Source organism: Achroia grisella, unplaced genomic scaffold (assembly GCF_030625045.1).
Source record: "Achroia grisella isolate CSIRO2021 unplaced genomic scaffold, CSIRO_AGI_Agris_v1 utg779, whole genome shotgun sequence".
Lineage (NCBI taxonomy): Eukaryota > Metazoa > Arthropoda > Insecta > Lepidoptera > Pyralidae > Achroia > Achroia grisella.
In genome coordinates, this window is record NW_026713019.1 from 100,010 (window position 1) to 118,037 (window position 18,028).

General features: G+C 34.6%; 1 protein-coding gene across 1 annotated transcript in view; it reads right to left on the bottom strand.

Moving 5' to 3' along the window:
- Window positions 1-7,248: 7,248 nt before the first annotated feature.
- The window catches only part of LOC131850813 (uncharacterized), a 30,098-nt gene continuing 19,318 nt past the window's right edge, over window positions 7,249-18,028 (bottom strand). Inside the window, exon 3 of the mRNA XM_059201179.1 lies at window positions 7,249-7,334. Within this exon, the coding sequence (XP_059057162.1) occupies window positions 7,249-7,334 (86 nt within the window). The remainder of the gene's footprint in view (window positions 7,335-18,028) is intronic.

Sequence of the window (18,028 nt, forward strand, 5' to 3'; positions counted from 1 at the left end):
TACATAAAAATAGCTTTTATTTCAATATGTGGGAACATTACGAACAGACGAACAATGGGTTTGGCATAAAGTAATCTCGAAAACTACTAACGAATTTTATTACAGACTCATTAAACAAATTTTGATGAGAACAAACGAAATAACAAAGCCTATTGTCTTAATAAAATCTAAGATTAAAATTACTCATTTTAGAAATAACACTGCAATGCACTGTTTCCATCAAATTGTTCTAGCCGGTGGACATCAATGCGTATAGGAAAGAATGTTTACGGCTACGTCAGTCTAAAACAAAGAGTCGACAGAAATATATATAAATACAAAATGCACTAGATTCTGAGCATATACGCTTGCATTCACTGAGAGACGACCGTGTCTGTCCAGTCAAAAAAATATTCCAATAAAAAAGTACACTGCAGTAGTCCACAGAGTATGGAAATGGGTGCTTTCCGACCCATACAAATCATACTAAACTTCGGTATTCACCACTTAATGCAAGATACTGCAGTAAGGGGTAAACCATTCAAATCAGGTAAAGCATATACATATGATGCTACGATATGATAACATAAATATAACATTGTTATCGATCGTACATTAATCGCATCCTATGAGAATGAAATTGTATACGACGGACGTTCTTCCTCTTGATAAGGGGTAAGTTTAATCCTTGATCTGTAACGACTGAAGATAATATATATCATGATGGCAATGTGACTATAGGTAAAGATCAGCGAATAACTGTCTCTTTCAAGAAATAAAAAGATTGCATCTTAACGGAACTATTGTACAATTGCAACAACAAGTAGACCGTTGCATTCCCACAATTCTATACGCTTTTGTCTACGCAGAGAGTGGAATTATTTCTCATTGCATCTCACTTCCTAAGACAATGGACCCGACAATAATTGTGCAAAATGCCCACCTCACCTCAGTTTATAATTTGAAAAGATAACATTAGCCTACCAATGTTATCTCTTCAAATTATAAACTACTTATCGCCTATTAACCTGGTTTAGACACAAAAAATAACCTACTTGAGATTTTGTGTTGTTATTTGTTAACAAACAATAAGTAGTAACAAAGAAGTCAATACACATGGGATCGAAATAAAATATATGTATTATAAGATTAAAGATTAAGATATTCCTATTAAATGTTTTTAAATTAATATAAGAAAATAAATCATTTGAACAAATCTTCGACGATAGTATTAGCAGATAACAATAAATAACTATAGTCTCCTTTATTGATATCGAGTCGACTGCGGAAAAATCAACTAGTTAGATACTAATTGCTACTAAAATTTTCAAGTCTTCAAACATAGAGTATGTTTGAAGACTTGAAAATTTTAGTAGATGGGGACAAACTAATCACCTCATCTTAAAATTTTCAAGTCTTCAAACAAAAAAAATCTAATAATGAAGTTTCGAATATTAAAGTTATTTCGGCATTTTTCGATACAAATACAGCAATTTTTCATTTTATTATTACTATTGCGTATTTAATTCAAATTAAATACAACAATGAACTCATCATAGATATGTTGTAGCAGATCTTCAGTAACATTGAAATCTTATCGCTAGTGAAGACAAGTTAGATGCAGTAAGATACCGCTTCGTGCACAAAATCGATATCCTGCTGTTTCCCACGCGAGTGGCGCGGAAGCGCATATCGTTCTATCAGCGGGGCTGCACTCAAACTGGTCGTAATGTTACATTAGGGTTCACAACCCTAAAATCCTTAGCTTCGTACGAATAAATGTGATAAAAACTTGTACATTAGCTCTAGTGGGCTGTCCAACTTATACTAGTTTAGAGATTATTGCGTTTTGACAGATTTTCGTAGGCTAAATTCTCATATAAACTTGTATAATACTGTATCGATCGCCAAAAACCTCACATTTGTACGAGGATCCTGGTACAGTTGACAACCCTGTGTTACATTCACACAACAGAACGCTGCCTTTGCTGTGTCTTCAGACTGAGCTTGCAATTACATGGGCATCAAAAGTAGTGATTTATACATTAAAGTTAAATAAGTTCGAAATATAAATTGAGACATGAGAGAAATGCAATCCAATTTAGCTTTTTTGTAATAATTATAAAACTGATTAATAGTTATAAAATACATCCAGTATTCGACAGACAAACTGATATACAATAAAGCAATTTAAAATTTTATTACACAAAAAACATAACAACAAATATATCAAATAGATTCAAAATTGGAAAATACATTATATATCGTAACGGTACACCAAAATATGTAATCAATATAAGAACTTCCGACATTTTTAAAAGTAAGGTTGATATTAAAACATGATAATATTAGATAATATTAAGTTTCGTGCCGATGCGGTCTGCTAACACAGCTCCAGTTACACACAATACTACACTCAATCATATATGGCGATCCAACTTCCAGAAACTGAATACTACAATCATGGTTCATATTACATAATCTACGCAGTTCATTATAACTAATTAACTCTTCGATCTAATATTTGTATTAGAACTACTTTACATGTAATGTGTGTACAAAACATACTCGTATCTCTAAATAGTTTAAATCACTATCCGTGTCCATCAGTTTACAGAATTACTTCTTCTAATTTGTTTAATGATGAATATGGAATAGTTTACCTGCCCGGTACCGGTACGGTAGTTGCTGGCGGAGGAACAGAGAAGGATGATATATTGATCATGAAGTCAGGTCAGTTAACCTATAGTTGCGAAACCTTCAGAAATTAACCACGATGGTTTCTAGGGAGGACAGCGTGGAAGTAGACTTGTCATAGTAATGAAGGCACTAATCCTATTACTAATAATTTTATTCCCCAATTTTTCATTTCAATATTAGATACATGTACATGTACCTAATATAACCGCATTAATCTACATGTCAGGCTGATCTTATAAATTCCTAGTAAATTTGTCACCCTGGGCTAACTGACCTGACCTTATGTCATCTTATCATCCTCTACAAATGCCCTGCTAGCGTCAACCGATAGCGCACGAGGGGAACAACTCCATAATCATCCATTAAAAAAAATGTCACACACGTATATGTCAGCTTTGAATCTAATAGACAACATTGAATTAATATAAATATGTAGAACGCCAGTTCCAAGGACGGTTATATGATTGTACTAAAGTGAGGCACCGATTTACATAGCGTTAGTGACCGGAAGTCGAGTGCCGCATCATTGTACGTCGTGCGGTGCATGCGCGGATATTACCATTTACATATAACACCGTTTGAATTGAATAAACAACCTTATTCACATTGTAATAAGACTATAATAGCCTAATTGCAGTGAAGCTACAAAAAACTGCAAATTGCTTAATAATATTCAACAGTTTATGGCTGACATATTCATTTTATACAGTTCTCGTGGGGCCTATTATTGTAATGTAAGTCGCTATATAAAATTACATCGCTATAATGTCGAAATCATTAGAGATCATTAGTCAGTTGAATCTTCATTTATATAATAATAAAATTTGTCTATCGTTTGCTGCTAAACCAAACCACCTAACTTCCGATGGACGGTTAAAAAATTTATATTCATGAGTATTATTGGTCGGGGTGTATTCTAAATACAATGTACATATTTTAAAAAAATCTTCAAGAATTTCTCTAAGTAGTGTAGTGCCCATAAAACAACAAATAACAATAACCCTGGACAGCTCACATAACGCCATCCATATAGTCCCAAGCTAAGTCCCATATTAAAATTATAATTTTGAAAGTGTGTCTGTCTGTCTGTTTGGTACCTTTTCACGCCTAAATAGCTAAATCTCTTAATGTAATTCAACATGAAGAAAGATTCTATCCCGAGGACGAACATAGCATACCTACTATTTATAAAAGGGCAAGAAATATCTGTCATTGTTAACGATTAACAAATCTTTACATAGTATAAAATTAAGTCACTTCTGTTGTTATCTTAGATCTTTCAAACTACGCAACAAATTTTAAAGCAGTTTTTGGCATGCAATAGTCAGAATGATTCAAGAGTAAGGTTTATATGTATGATACATGTACACTTGTACGCAGTTAGCGGGTAGCTAGTTAAATATAAATTTGATAATTTGACTCATACAATATTTTCTAATAATACAACAAATAAATTTTAGGGAAGACACAAAAACGCTATGAAACGGTGGCGTTCACAATTTGGCACGTCGTCAGTCGCGGCGGCGGCGTCACATCCGGCCTGATGACCGCGCTGTTTGTTGCGCAAGCGCCGCCAATATGGGCATTGTATGCAAAACACTAGCGGGTTAACAGTCGCCGCCAAATACCAATACAACTGTAATAACGGTATTCGTATTATCCAACCCGTGGGAGCGGTTTGTTTTGCAATAATGCAAAATTTGTAGAAGGACATTTGATATTGTAATATCTTGTATAACAATCATCATTGCCTTGGCTTTATCCCATTATTTGGGATCGGCGCAAAGGGTCATTCCTTTCCATTGATCTCTATCGGCCGTCATATACGACACTAGCATAGTCTCCTTTTATTCATATCATCTTTTACACAATCCATCCATCTTATTCTTCTCCCTTTCCATCCATCCACGTTCATATTATATACACCTTACTTAAGACAAGATCCTTGTTCATGCACATAACATGCCCATACCAGCTCAATCTGTTACTCAATCTTGTAGAACAATAAATCTTTTTAAAATTTCTAATATTGACATGATTTATAGCGTGTAACGGAAAGTGCATAAAAAAGCCTAGAATCAGCAGTAATGTGATTTTTTTCGCACCATTTTTTGCGGATTTTTTTGCAAAATGTGATCCCGTTTGTATGGATATTGCAATGAAATTATCTTATATATAAAATTCTCGTGTCACAGTTTTCGTTCCCATACTCCTCCGAAACGGCTTGACCGATTCTCATGAAATTTTGTGAGCGTATTGAGTAGGTTTGAGAATCGGCCAACATCTATTTTTCATCCCCCTAAATGTTGGTTTATTTCAAGGCAAAACAACGTTTGCCGGGACAGCTAATATAATATATAACAATGAAATTACCAAATATGGAGGCACGTACCCTAAACCTAGAATAAGGAAGTTATGTAATTTAATAAATTTATATTTACCTAATGGGCAGTTATCTAAAGAGCAAGTATTCCTTTAGTACATTTATGGAATAGATCAAACTTTTAAAAATGTCGAGATGCTATAAAACACTTTTCACAGCCTCGATAGTGTAGCGGTTAGTTAGCACAGCGCCTTACTTCCGATGCTCGCAGATTCGATACTCGCACGATACAAATATTTGCGTCCATAAGTTGAATTGTTTTTATCGGTATTTATTTGTATCGGTTTGGAAGCTTTCTATGTACGAGTGTTACGTGTGTATTTCCAAAAAAAATATGCAAGTATTCCTATAGTACCCATAATCCAAGCTCTGCTAAGCTTTGGCGCTGTAGTAATAGTCCTGAGATATTATTATGATGAAAATTACATTCCATGATATCACACAAAAATACACTTAAGATATGTAGTAAAAATTGACGTGCGTTCATAAAAATAAATGCATATAATATTTTTACTGCAAACCTTTAGTATAATAGGGTTTAGTATTATATAGGTTTAGGCTTTAGTATTATATATAAGCTATAAAGAACGATGATAATAACAAAATTATAAATCAACATACATATACACTAACATTTGAAATAATTTATGAACAGCATTTTAAGAATGGAAATATTTTTTTAAGTTCCGTTTTTAAAAATCATAGATTTATAGATAAGCCGATTCTTATTTATGAGTCTACGTCGAAAATCTGACATGAATTCTGTGTCAACATTCAACTTATTCCCGAGATCCGGATATACAGAGTTAATAAGATTGAATCGGACAACACGGATGCAGCAGTAAAAACTAGACAAAAAGCTGAAATCACATGAGCGGTAACAAATGATGTTTACTCGGACCCAACCATACAAATACGCTAGCCCTTTGAAAGACACGTATGCCGCTTATCTATGAACCCGGAATATGAAAGGGACTGGAAGGGTTCATAGCACCTTTGTACATTTTCACTACTTCCTAAACTCCGCTTATATTCAGTAAACAACAAAAGGTGATGTTTTAATAACAATATTTGGTGAAGTAAACCCTAAATTAAGTCAACTTTAGAAACAATTTGCTGTAACCTATACTTAAAGTGAGAGCGTGGTGTCCTAGAGATTTGAAAGTGCATAATGTAAATTTTAATAAGACCTACTCCAAAGAATCTGTTACCTGATTAAATTTATTTCTTACTCTTTTAGTCATGAGACACCAAGAATTAATCTTATTGAAGGCGTCGGTGGTCTAGCGGTATAGCACACGTAGGAATCGAACCAGCAAACATTAGAAGTAAAGCTTCCGATAGTTGCGGATTTGATTCGTCGCTCGGTAATAATTTTGTATTCATGAATATGATTGTTTGTATTGGTCTGCGTATTTTCAATATGTTATATGACTATATTTACAAATATAAATGTATCTGAGTATATCTATCAGTTGTCTAGCTGACTAGATGGCGATGTGTGAATTGTCCGAGGATATTAAAAAAACATTACCGGGGAGATCGCGATTGCTTTGCCCCTTGTCACATTGAATTTACAATATACACAGAAAATATGGATATGTCAACTATTGCGTTCAGCGACATTACCAGTTTACAATGCCCTTTAATACTCCATCTACGGAATAGTCGTAAGGGTATATTATGTACTACTTATGAAATTTATAACATTTCTGAATTATTTCGAATGATTTGGTCTCATTCGAACTCGAGGAGCAGCTATGCTTGTGTGAAACTAATCCTGACCGTCACCGGACGTCCGTCTTTGTCGATATTTCTATTCTACATCAAAGGGCGCCTATTACTTGAAAATGCAAACAACTCTCAACCTTAAATGTATTAGTAGAGAACACAACAATCGCATTTGATAACAGTGACCATACAACTGCCCTAATATATCTTGTCAGTTGAAGAGAGGATTAAATTGCAGTGGACAGCACTACAATAGCGGATGCGGAAATAAGTCGTAGTATTACAAATCGTACTGCTTCAATTGTTAAATGAAAAACGCCCATATCATTTGCACAATTGAGCAATAATTATATTTACTTTGATACTGCATTCAATATTAATAATTCAAACCATAGCAATCATGTGTAAGCGTCGCACGTAACATATAAATAAGCTTACGAAGGCCGCGCTTATAATTACAATTTACTTGCTAAGACTCTGATTAATGATGTGACCGGAACGACCTTCACTGATCGTGATGAATATAACGAACAGCATTTACCTGAAACAAGCAGAAAACAACGTCAAAAGTTGAAGACTTATAAAAATAGATAATTATATTAAATTTGTCACATGTCCGAGACCGAGGGCGGTCAATCGCGCACACCGCCGCGCCGCTCCGTAGGCGTCGCCCACGTCCTATCCATTTCCGGCCGGGAGTTTGCACTGAGACAACTCTTCCCTTGAATTACTCGTGTTAATACTCTCTGATCCTATGCCGGCCGCTGTTTATTTTCGCACATCGTTCGCGACAGGTATATGCACTTTAAATTCCAACCGATTCACCGGTTGATCACTTATAAGAATCGTCGACCTTGGACGAGGTCTCACAGAGCGGACGTCGATGCTCGTAAAATAAAGACAGCTCTGGCAGTAGCGAAGACAAACATACAGATGTAGGCATATTATATATGTATGTGACGAGATGCTTGGCTCACCCGATTGACGGCCGATAGCACCTCAGAATGTCGGCATCCGGCATTCAAGGTGACACAACCCATCCTTGCAGAGCCAATATAAGAAAAGCATAAAAACATCATGTGAATTATGACTATTTAAAATAAATATTGGAATATTTTGAAAACGGCAAAAATTTCCTATCGTTTTTAATCAAATAGGTACATATGAGATGACATTGAGATGCTATACCTGTTACATCAAATAATTTATAAAACGTGTGTTCATGACACATAAATTCCGAGAAATATGACATAAAACAGCACTTATTGAGTACTTATGTCATTTTAAATCAACACTTATTGTTATTATCCATAGGTTTAACCGTTAAAAAATACAAAATATATAAACTTACTTTTATTTCTATGTTTATTTTCGAACACTATGATATACGCTGTACCCTCGTCCTATCACCTCTTGACAGAAAAGATGAATTTATAAAAGATATTGATGACATTTAAGAAGATTGTCACTGTGCTGTCGTTAAATTGAATTAGAGCATACTACCAGCATGCAGCGCCCGCGCAGTTCGACGACCGATCGCCCACCACATTCAGCATACTCATTGATTCAATTCAATCGATCCTTGATGAAAAATTCTGTAGTGGGAGTGACAACGTTCTTAGTAACAGGTCTTCAATTTTTTATCGATTGGCCTAGTTAAAAAGCTGTTTCATGTTATTAAATAATGAAACGGCTTTTTAATAGAATTAATTTTAAATAAATAGCGTAGGTAGTGTAATGCAGTGGAATCTTCAAGTAAAAATTTACGTAGGGTGGAGACATATGCATGTACACATACACGTAGGCGTGAGTACCAACAGACGAGGGCGGTATAGAACCTCTTAGCGACGTTATGTTGATTTAGAAGTTATGGTCTCTAGTTCAGTAAATGGATAAATTGTTTGGAGCAACCTTGCACAACAAGAAAAGACGGGAAGTCTGCAATCAACGCGCTTGACTGTTATGCAAAGGTAGAATACGAGTAACAGTTGTCGCGTTTACGTAAATAATGTCACGTTGGCATTTAGTGCACCATGTGTCAGTGGGTGAACTCCCGGTGAGACTAACCTGTAATTACATCAAGCCGACTTGAGCAAGCGATTGATAGACGGAAGTATTGACACCGACGCAACCACCTCCGTCAAATGAATCCATCATACTTATTCTTTGGAATTCAAATTAATAACTTTCTACACCATACTGCACCGAGTACTTAATCGGCTTATACTTTAATAATAATATATTCACATTTGTGACAGGCTTTTATTTATAATGCAGTTGATATGTTTGAACAATTTCGTAATGTTTCTAAACTTCTGTGGTCTCAAGAGAAGTTTCCGTTTGCGTGCGTTATTGCCTTTTTTTAACACTATTTGTTACTTCAGGGCGATATTGTTTAGTTGTATTTGTACAGACAGAAAAACTAAATTCTTTATTATCTGATTCCAGATATTTCTTGCAGCCCAAACTTACGCTTTAAATGTCGTAAAAATATATTATCAACACATTATACAATAAAATTCAACATTAGATACTCATTAATTGCTCTAGACGCACTGAATTCTTAGTAGGAGGTCAGATAAACGAACATATGCAGGAATATTACATACAAATATTATACGGGATAGAATTAAAACAAACCTGAAGATTCCCCCATTCGTTATGCACTTATGATTAGTGTCAAATATATTTTCTCCATGCATTTTAAATTAGACTCGAGCAAGCCTGGTTATATGTTACAACGCAACTGCGTTGGGTAATGAATTACTCACCGGGCTGAAGCCACAGTTCTTTAACAGTATGATAATGAAATCAGATGAGTAATGTGCTGGCGTCGAGCAAAATTTCCTTAAGGATGATATGTACTACACACTACTACATTTGTTACAACCTGAGACAACTTCAGCAGTTTTTAACTATTACACTAATAACTTAAATTGTAGTGATATACTAGGTTTTTGAATATCAATATTAGGAACATCTTCTGCTGTACCTGAATTACAACAGTCAATATATCTATCTAATAGTATCTTTCCCTGTTTACATGCTTGATATTCATGGAAATGTTTATATGTATTTTATGTTAGTCGAAAGTATACTTAGATCTATTTTAATATTTAGATTGATCCAGAAAAGGAAGTCCTGATATAAAATCGTCACAATTACCATAATGAATATGATACATAGTAATAATTCCATTTAAAGCAAATTTTAGAAACAATCTCTAACTTATATTAAATTAAGAGATTGAAGTGAATATGGATGATAAGATGACAATTTCTGAGGATCTTATAGAAAAACATGGAAATAATTAACAGCGAGATAATACGACAGCATTATTATGAGTAATGTAATTTAAAACTAACTAATTACAAAATACGATATTTAAAAAGGTGTTTAAAGTACTCGCTACAGACCTACAGGTACTTATAATGAAGCCTTGATTACTATTATTCAGGTATGTCAGGTAAATAAGCACAACTTTCAAGTTTTAACTATCTAGCAACTTGCTTCATAATCCAACTTGCATAGGAATATAAAATTGCAACTCGATGTAATGCTGGTATTAACTAGCATGGACCTTTTTAAAAATATAAAATTTATTTTTCCTTGTTTGTATTGTGTACTTTTATTCTGTTTTAAGGTACGTTATGTGTCTCTATTTACTAACAGTAACTTTAACTAATTCAATATTACCTATTGTAATTTAACAATGAAATTTAAATAAATGCATTCTAGAACTACGTATTTACCAAATGTCTACCCGGTTACAGTTTCTTAAAAGTAACTACAGAATGTTGACATGAGAAAACTGTTAATCAAAATTATTTTGTCTCTGTGAATGAAAATATAAATATAATTGTGAAAATAATAGCGGAGCGGAAATAGCAAAAAATATTAGTGATCATAAAAAACTGAGACGTGGTTCCGCAGCCATTAAAATAAGCAACCGTCATCGGGGGCCAGCATACGGGTGTGTAGGAAAAACTAATCCGTTGGCAAAATGTATGCGCACGTGCTGTGGGAATACTTTGGGGGACCATAATCAAGATTAGAAGATCTTCGCATTAATGAAATCGTATTAAGCTGTCAATCGATTTAATTAACAGTGTAAGTCATGCATAATTTTCTAAGTATGTATCTCATTAAACTAAAACAAGATATAGTTTTGGAAGTACAAAATATCGTCACGATGCAACAATAAAACATCTCACCTAATTATTCTCTGAGCAGCTTGCTTTACGGGTTGTGTTCCGGTATTAGGATATTCCAGTGAAATTACAAGATCCGAAAGCAAATTTAATCTATCAGATCCTGTAAGTTCTCTTAATAATAAATTTCAAGCAATTTTGTAAATTCTTAATTGACGTAATTTAATTTTTAAATAATTACTTAGCCTACAGGAGTACACAAGAATGTAACAACATATCACTGGCGTACCAATATATTTTTATGCCCATGGTGCTGCTTATATATCGACGACAGTTAACAGTTAAAAAAACTCCATATAATATAAAATAGGCAGTCACATAGTTCAAACAATAAGCTATTTGTTTTGGTTCCAATAAAATACGAATACCTATGCAGTATGCATGCATTATAACGAGCGCATACTTCAATCAAGAATTCGTCATCTTATTGCCAAAAGCACGTTACTGTATCGCATGATGCTTGCTGAAAGTGTGTTTATAGCATCCGTCTTCCTGCCATAGACCGACCAAAATACCGTTATGTTCGCATAACCAAACTCCACTGATTTACATACGCAAATCATGACGAATTGCCCACAATGCACGTCCGAAATATGCCATTGGTCCTACGATATCATACACAAGGTACTGTTATTATTTAAACCAGTCGTCTTTATTTATACCATAACCTAAAATTCAGTCAATTCAATTGACAGTAATCCATACTAATATATAAATCAGCATGGTTTCTTTATTGAACGCGCTAATGTTCGCTATTTGAAAAATTTTATGTTCATTTGATGACCCAATTATTTCCAGCAAAAATACAAAAATTATATAGAACGCTAAGGGAAGAAGCAATTGCGGGAGCGGATGACGTAATGCAATGCAGAGTCGGTGGACGAGGGTAACTACAATTTCTTCATTTAAATTAAACGGCAGGTGAAACTTTATATATCTCGCATAAAGTAACGTTTAATCTACTCATAATAATACTGGAACGTCACACAAAATTCAGTGTCGTCTCTTGTAGCTTATCCTATAGCGAACATGTTTCTATTCAGATAAAAAAGCCTCGTCGTCTGTTTATTATGGTCTATTCAAATGTCCGTCTATGAAACAAACTGCAAACAACATGCTTTGAACTAGTCTCGGATAGATGTCTGCGTACTATCTTTATTACCTTCTACTGTGAATAGAATATAAATTAGCAGATCATGTTGTACCGATATACGTGTTTTTGTTTTATAAATTCTAGTTGCGTGATCTAATTGAACAACTTATTAAAGACGCCTGCGGTACTTCTATCTCACTTTATTATGCAACTTGCTTTGCAGTATCTGTTCTGGTTTCATATTTAGATTAGAGTAAAGAAAACACAGGATAAAAGATAATACAGACAACATTAAGTATCGACTGTGATGAGACATCCGTGATGAGTCCATGTATCTTTAATGATGACAGTTACCATTTTCTATCAAGAGAATCTTCAGCTCGTTAGCCATTTCAATTGTATAAGAAAAACTAATGGGGAACTATCACGTATGTATAAAGTACATGTACAGTAATTAATAAAGTTATAGCGGAAAACGTGGCATTCGGCAAAAACAAACTACTGTCGCTTAAAAAAATCTTACACTCGTTAGTGCATCCGGTGAATTACGATTGCGCGTGGTGTCTTTTTGCTGCGTGTTGGATTCTAAAAAGAAACCGATCAATCGGACAGCATAACACACAACGAAGGCGAATATCCTGTCGCACCGGGAACGGTGAGAGCCTGCGCGGAGGCATTCATGAATGGGCCTAACGAACCGGCTGGCCTTGACAGATCGGCCCTCCAGCCTTCCTTGCCCTATGCCTATGGTAATATAATACAATTAATTACAATATAAAAACATAACCAGATGTCAGCATAATTATGAATATGATATTTATTTCCGTTAGAAACATTGAATGGTAGGATTTCATTTAGAAGATAAACAAGTTAGTTTGAATAATTACATCTCCGTAAACATATGCTAAAATCAAGAATGTTTATTGTGAGATAGCTAAATAGCACAGAATTTAATATAGAGAGGTTAGAGGTCCGAAGTAAAATTACAAGACAGATAGATAGCACCAAGATTTAAAAATGAATAAAGAAAAAGGAAAAGAATTTTTGCACGTCCATCAAACTGAACATGAGAACTACCTCAAAAATATACCATCTTTATAATTATTTCTAAGTTCACTGCAAATAAAATAATTACATTTCATTTTCAAGATTATCCAAATACTGATACTGATACTTGAGAGATAATGACATATATTATTAATAACGACTTAAGTGAGTCTTATGCGCCACCAACACTTGAGTGCAAAACAGGAAACTCGAATGCTACCACATAATAATTTACGTACGAGTACCTACATACTTAATCGTGTACGCTGTAAACATCTCATTCACGATCCTTTGATTGAGTTTGAATGAGTGACGTGCTCCGTGTATACAATTTGCTTCGTAACAGGAAGTGAAACTAGTCCAACGATATCAAGGACGCTAATGTTCGTGCTAGATATAAAACTATAACAGCAACAATTTCGAATAAATCTCTTCCCTTACGATATTTCTGACGAAACTCGTTTGTCATCCTGTCCATTATCTATACAGTGAAGCTGATTTTGGTGCGTATTGTGAGGCTTGTTATGTAAATCATGTGAGTTGAATTGAAACAGATGATCGACCTTGCAGTGACGAGGATCGACATCGTAACCCAGTTACACTGCGTGGTCGCGAGTACTGTCCGCGGATTATAAGAGTAAGTTGGTCTAATGACCAACCACTTGCGGCTCGCAACTGCTGGTGATATTTTTTTGTCGCGTACAATTTATGTATTTTTGGATAACGTGAAAAGTGATTCTGTGATGCACTTAATTATTAATACTACTTTAAGATCAGCTAATTATTTACTGCGGCTTATTACATTGTTTTCGGAATTTCGAAAAATTTAATTCAACTGAATATTTACGAACATATAATATAAGGAACCTATATTTTAAACTCTTGCTTAGATTTTATGCGTCGCCTGTCGCTAGCTTCTTCTTATTTTAGGAATGATTTTAATTAAACAACCTTAGGAAAGTCTAAATTAAAGAGCACCTAGCACTATAATCATTGATAAATAAAGTTTCAATGCAATGTTGAAATTAAATCTGAACTTAAGTCAATCCCCAAGTATTTCCAAATGAATGGTCTTAGAGAGTTCAGATAAGGTTCCGGCTGATTAATCACCGCACCTGGTCCCAGGCAGTTCGCGGAACGCCTGGAACTAAGTTACAATATAAAGTCTTAATCAAGTTACCACTCAATTTGTGTGTTTGTTACGATCAATGGACATAAAGAAATTTCCGAAAGTTTTAAATCTGTAACGTCTTCAAGCCTTATAACACAGACAAAAAGGGTAAGTACAAATTATTTAATTGTCTTTAGTAATATAGTAAGAATATTCATATCTTTTCGTTTCTTTCATTAATAATATATGTATATTGAAAACGGAAATAAATTAGTATTTATATTATCAAGTATTGTGTTAATTAATAACAATGCCTTGGTGGTCTAGCAGTTTAGCACACTGCTTTAATTCTGATGGTCGCGAGTTCGATTCGCACAGTTCAAACATTCCTATTATAAGTATGATTGGTTGTGTATATTATGCATGTATTACAAATTAAATGTGTTTCAATATTTGCATCAGTTGTCTAGTACATATAGCACAAGTTTTGCTTAGATTGAAATTAGATGGCGCTGCATAAGTTGGCTGGGATTATTAATGTTTTAGCGGGTAAGATGGGGCCGCTATTATTTATGTTTGTGTTCGTGTAGAAGCAGCTTCAGGAAGATGGAGGTGAAGAGAAACCAGTCGTGATTATTTACATATTTATAATATAGAAATATTTACAATGAATATATAGGTATGTACAAGAAAGTGATTCGGTCTCGAATGACAGGCTTGTTATTCTTCTTGCCCCATCGTAACTAGGCAACGGTGTTGCCGCGCGATAATAGTTAATTCGCCACACCACCCCCCCGCGGAGAGAAAAAGGTGAAAGAAAAAGAAAAGACACTATTAATCTAAAATATAATTAAACTCTCCGTTCTGACCTGGTAACCGATGGTTTTGCGTTGAGGCAGGTTGATTATATGAAGTGGTGGCGAATTGAGATGAATATAAATGATGAAGAAGTGAAAGGAATAGAGGAAGGGTGGATGGTAGTGAATGTAAGTAATGAGCAGGACAATCCCGGCTTATCCTCATTCTGTTCTTCTTCTAGATGAAGTGGAAGGAACAAAAGATGACACTGTGGACCGTCGTGAGGGCTTATGTAGGAGATAAGCAGGACTCACAATATCCCGGCTGATCATCTGTTCCGTTCCATTCCAGATAAAATGGAAGGAAATAGAAGTGAAAGTGTATCGTATGATGTAGGAGATGAGCAGGACTCACAGCATCCCGGCTGATCACTGTTCTTTTCCCCCACGATTAATAGCTTGGTGGTAGATGACTGATAATGAATTAAATGTGATAGACTCAGCCATGTTATCTCAACCTGTGTGGACTGTAATGCCGTACAGGTCAGGAGGGAGGTAATTAAAAAAAAAACTATTTAGGTACCTCCGGGGCAGATGATGTGGTTACATTGAATGTGCCGAATTGATCATTTCGAGACGAAAAATAAATAAAAATTTACAAAGAAATATACAAAATGAGTAATATGAAATGTTCTTCATCCGGGAATCGAAGTCCGACTCGGAGTATGTATATTGACTGCGTTGTACTGGCCCGTGTCGTAGTTCCTTTGTAGGCGACGGTGGGTACTACGACGGTGTATACAGGAACGGTCAGTCAATAGTGACGGTCATCGGTGATGCATTTGAATGGATTACGTCTGGTTGGCGGTATGAATAAGGAATGAAGGAAAGATGGCACCTGGACTGGAGTGGGTTCACGCTTCACAATGGAACGTCGTGGGTCACCAATTTAGCGTCTATATTGTTACCGCTATTATTTGTGTTTATGTTGTGTTCTTGTAGCAGCAGCGGAAAAGAAGGAGGTGAAATGATGAGTCCAGATTGTTGTTATGTACATATTTATAATTACGAAATATTTACAATCTATATATAGGTATGTACAAGAAAGTGATTCGGTCTCGAAATTGACAGGCTTGTTATTCTTCTTGCCCCATCGTAACTAGGCAACGGTGTTACCGTACGATAATAGTTAATTCGCCACAATGTTAAATAATTAATATAAATTAATTAATTATTATTACCCATATGAAAATACCCAAACGTACCTGTAGAGCTGAAGAAATCACAACTTAAGCTCTACATCTACAGGTAAAAAATTCACTTATCTTTAATGATAAAAGGCAACTACTAATAGACAATCATTTACAACAGCATATTGACTGGTATCTAGTACTTCTCGTTTAGATGATGCACAAGTTAGAATTCTCTGTACTTTGTGAAGTAAATGCCAGGGCCATTATCGTTTCGTGTCGGTCCGGATATGCAATAGTCACTCCAATGCATATCCGTGATCGAACGTCGACCTGGTTTCGTAAATATCAAACGCGCATTTATTACTAGATCCTGTCTTTAAAACTACAATATACATTTCATTATTTATTACTAGCTGTGCCCGCGACTTCGTCTGCGTGTAATAGTAACCTTGGCCAAAAAATATTTCATATTCTGCCCCAAAAAAGTTAGAGAAAAAAGTATCATGGTTATAGCTACAAACATGACGAATTTCAAACAAATTTTCATCCCTTATTTTTTTAACCCCCTTAAGAATAAAATTTTTACAAACTTTGACTGTCATATTAACTTATATTTAATCAACAGCTCAAAAATCTTCTAAAAATAACGATAATTCCATACAATCCTTCATCTCCTCTTTCAACCCTTTACAAGCCTTTTTTCGTTTCAAGTAGTAGCCTATGTCCTTTCTCAGGATTTAGACTATCTGTGTACTAAATTTCATTTACAGATTTGACAGACGGACAGAGTTACTTTCGCATTTATAATATTAGTAAGCATAGTTTATTAGTAACGAAATTTATATGTTCTTCTCTATAAAGGACAAAGGTGGGTAACAAGCCTTATGTTACACTTGCAAAATGTAGTAGATATAAATAGTAACCTAGATTAGTAGACTACCACGGAAAAATAACAGTCACATATTTTATTTTAATTATTAAAGTGTTAATTTTCTTGTTTTTTTTAGCTACGTTGGGCATTAACAACGCATTAGACTATCGCATCACTTTTAGCATTTGTAATACATAAATTTGAATTTCGAATATCGTCATACGCCATTATTTCCTTTTTTATGTACAGACTTTCTTTTTAATGAATCCATTGTTAATACTTAAATGTACTGTCAATGTCATGTGTATCATATCATGTCATGTCATGTCATATCAAGGTGCGATATAAAACACTCCAATAACGAACGATCAAAATTACTTTCAAAAGACCCGATCAACTGATTGTTCTGATTAAAGTTTAGTAAAAGGTATGAAATGCAGTGAGAACGTCTATATGCAGAACAATGCATCATTATAACCAATAGTCGGTGCCACTAGTAGTACTGAGGAAGTTGATATCTATTAACTTGGCACAATAGGTGAGCGACATCCGAAGCTCATTACTGCTATCAGCTTCCGTTGGCGATTTGTGAAGCTATCAATTAAACCGTCGTACAAACATATTCCACCAACATTACGAGCACAAAAAGAGAGGTTTGTTTATGTAATCAATAGTACCACAAATATATTCGTATTAATAATCTTATTAATATTGTTTCCTAATTGTTAATCTTAATTAATTAACAGTACAAATCAAATCGCAATATCAAAACCAATAATTAAGAAATAATTCAGTCACGGCAGAGATGTTGTTGGATTCGAATATATTGTAAACAATGACCAGGTTGTAATTAATGACAATTGCTAATAGACATTAGAATGTACCAGGTTGTTTGTGTTGTTGATGTTGACA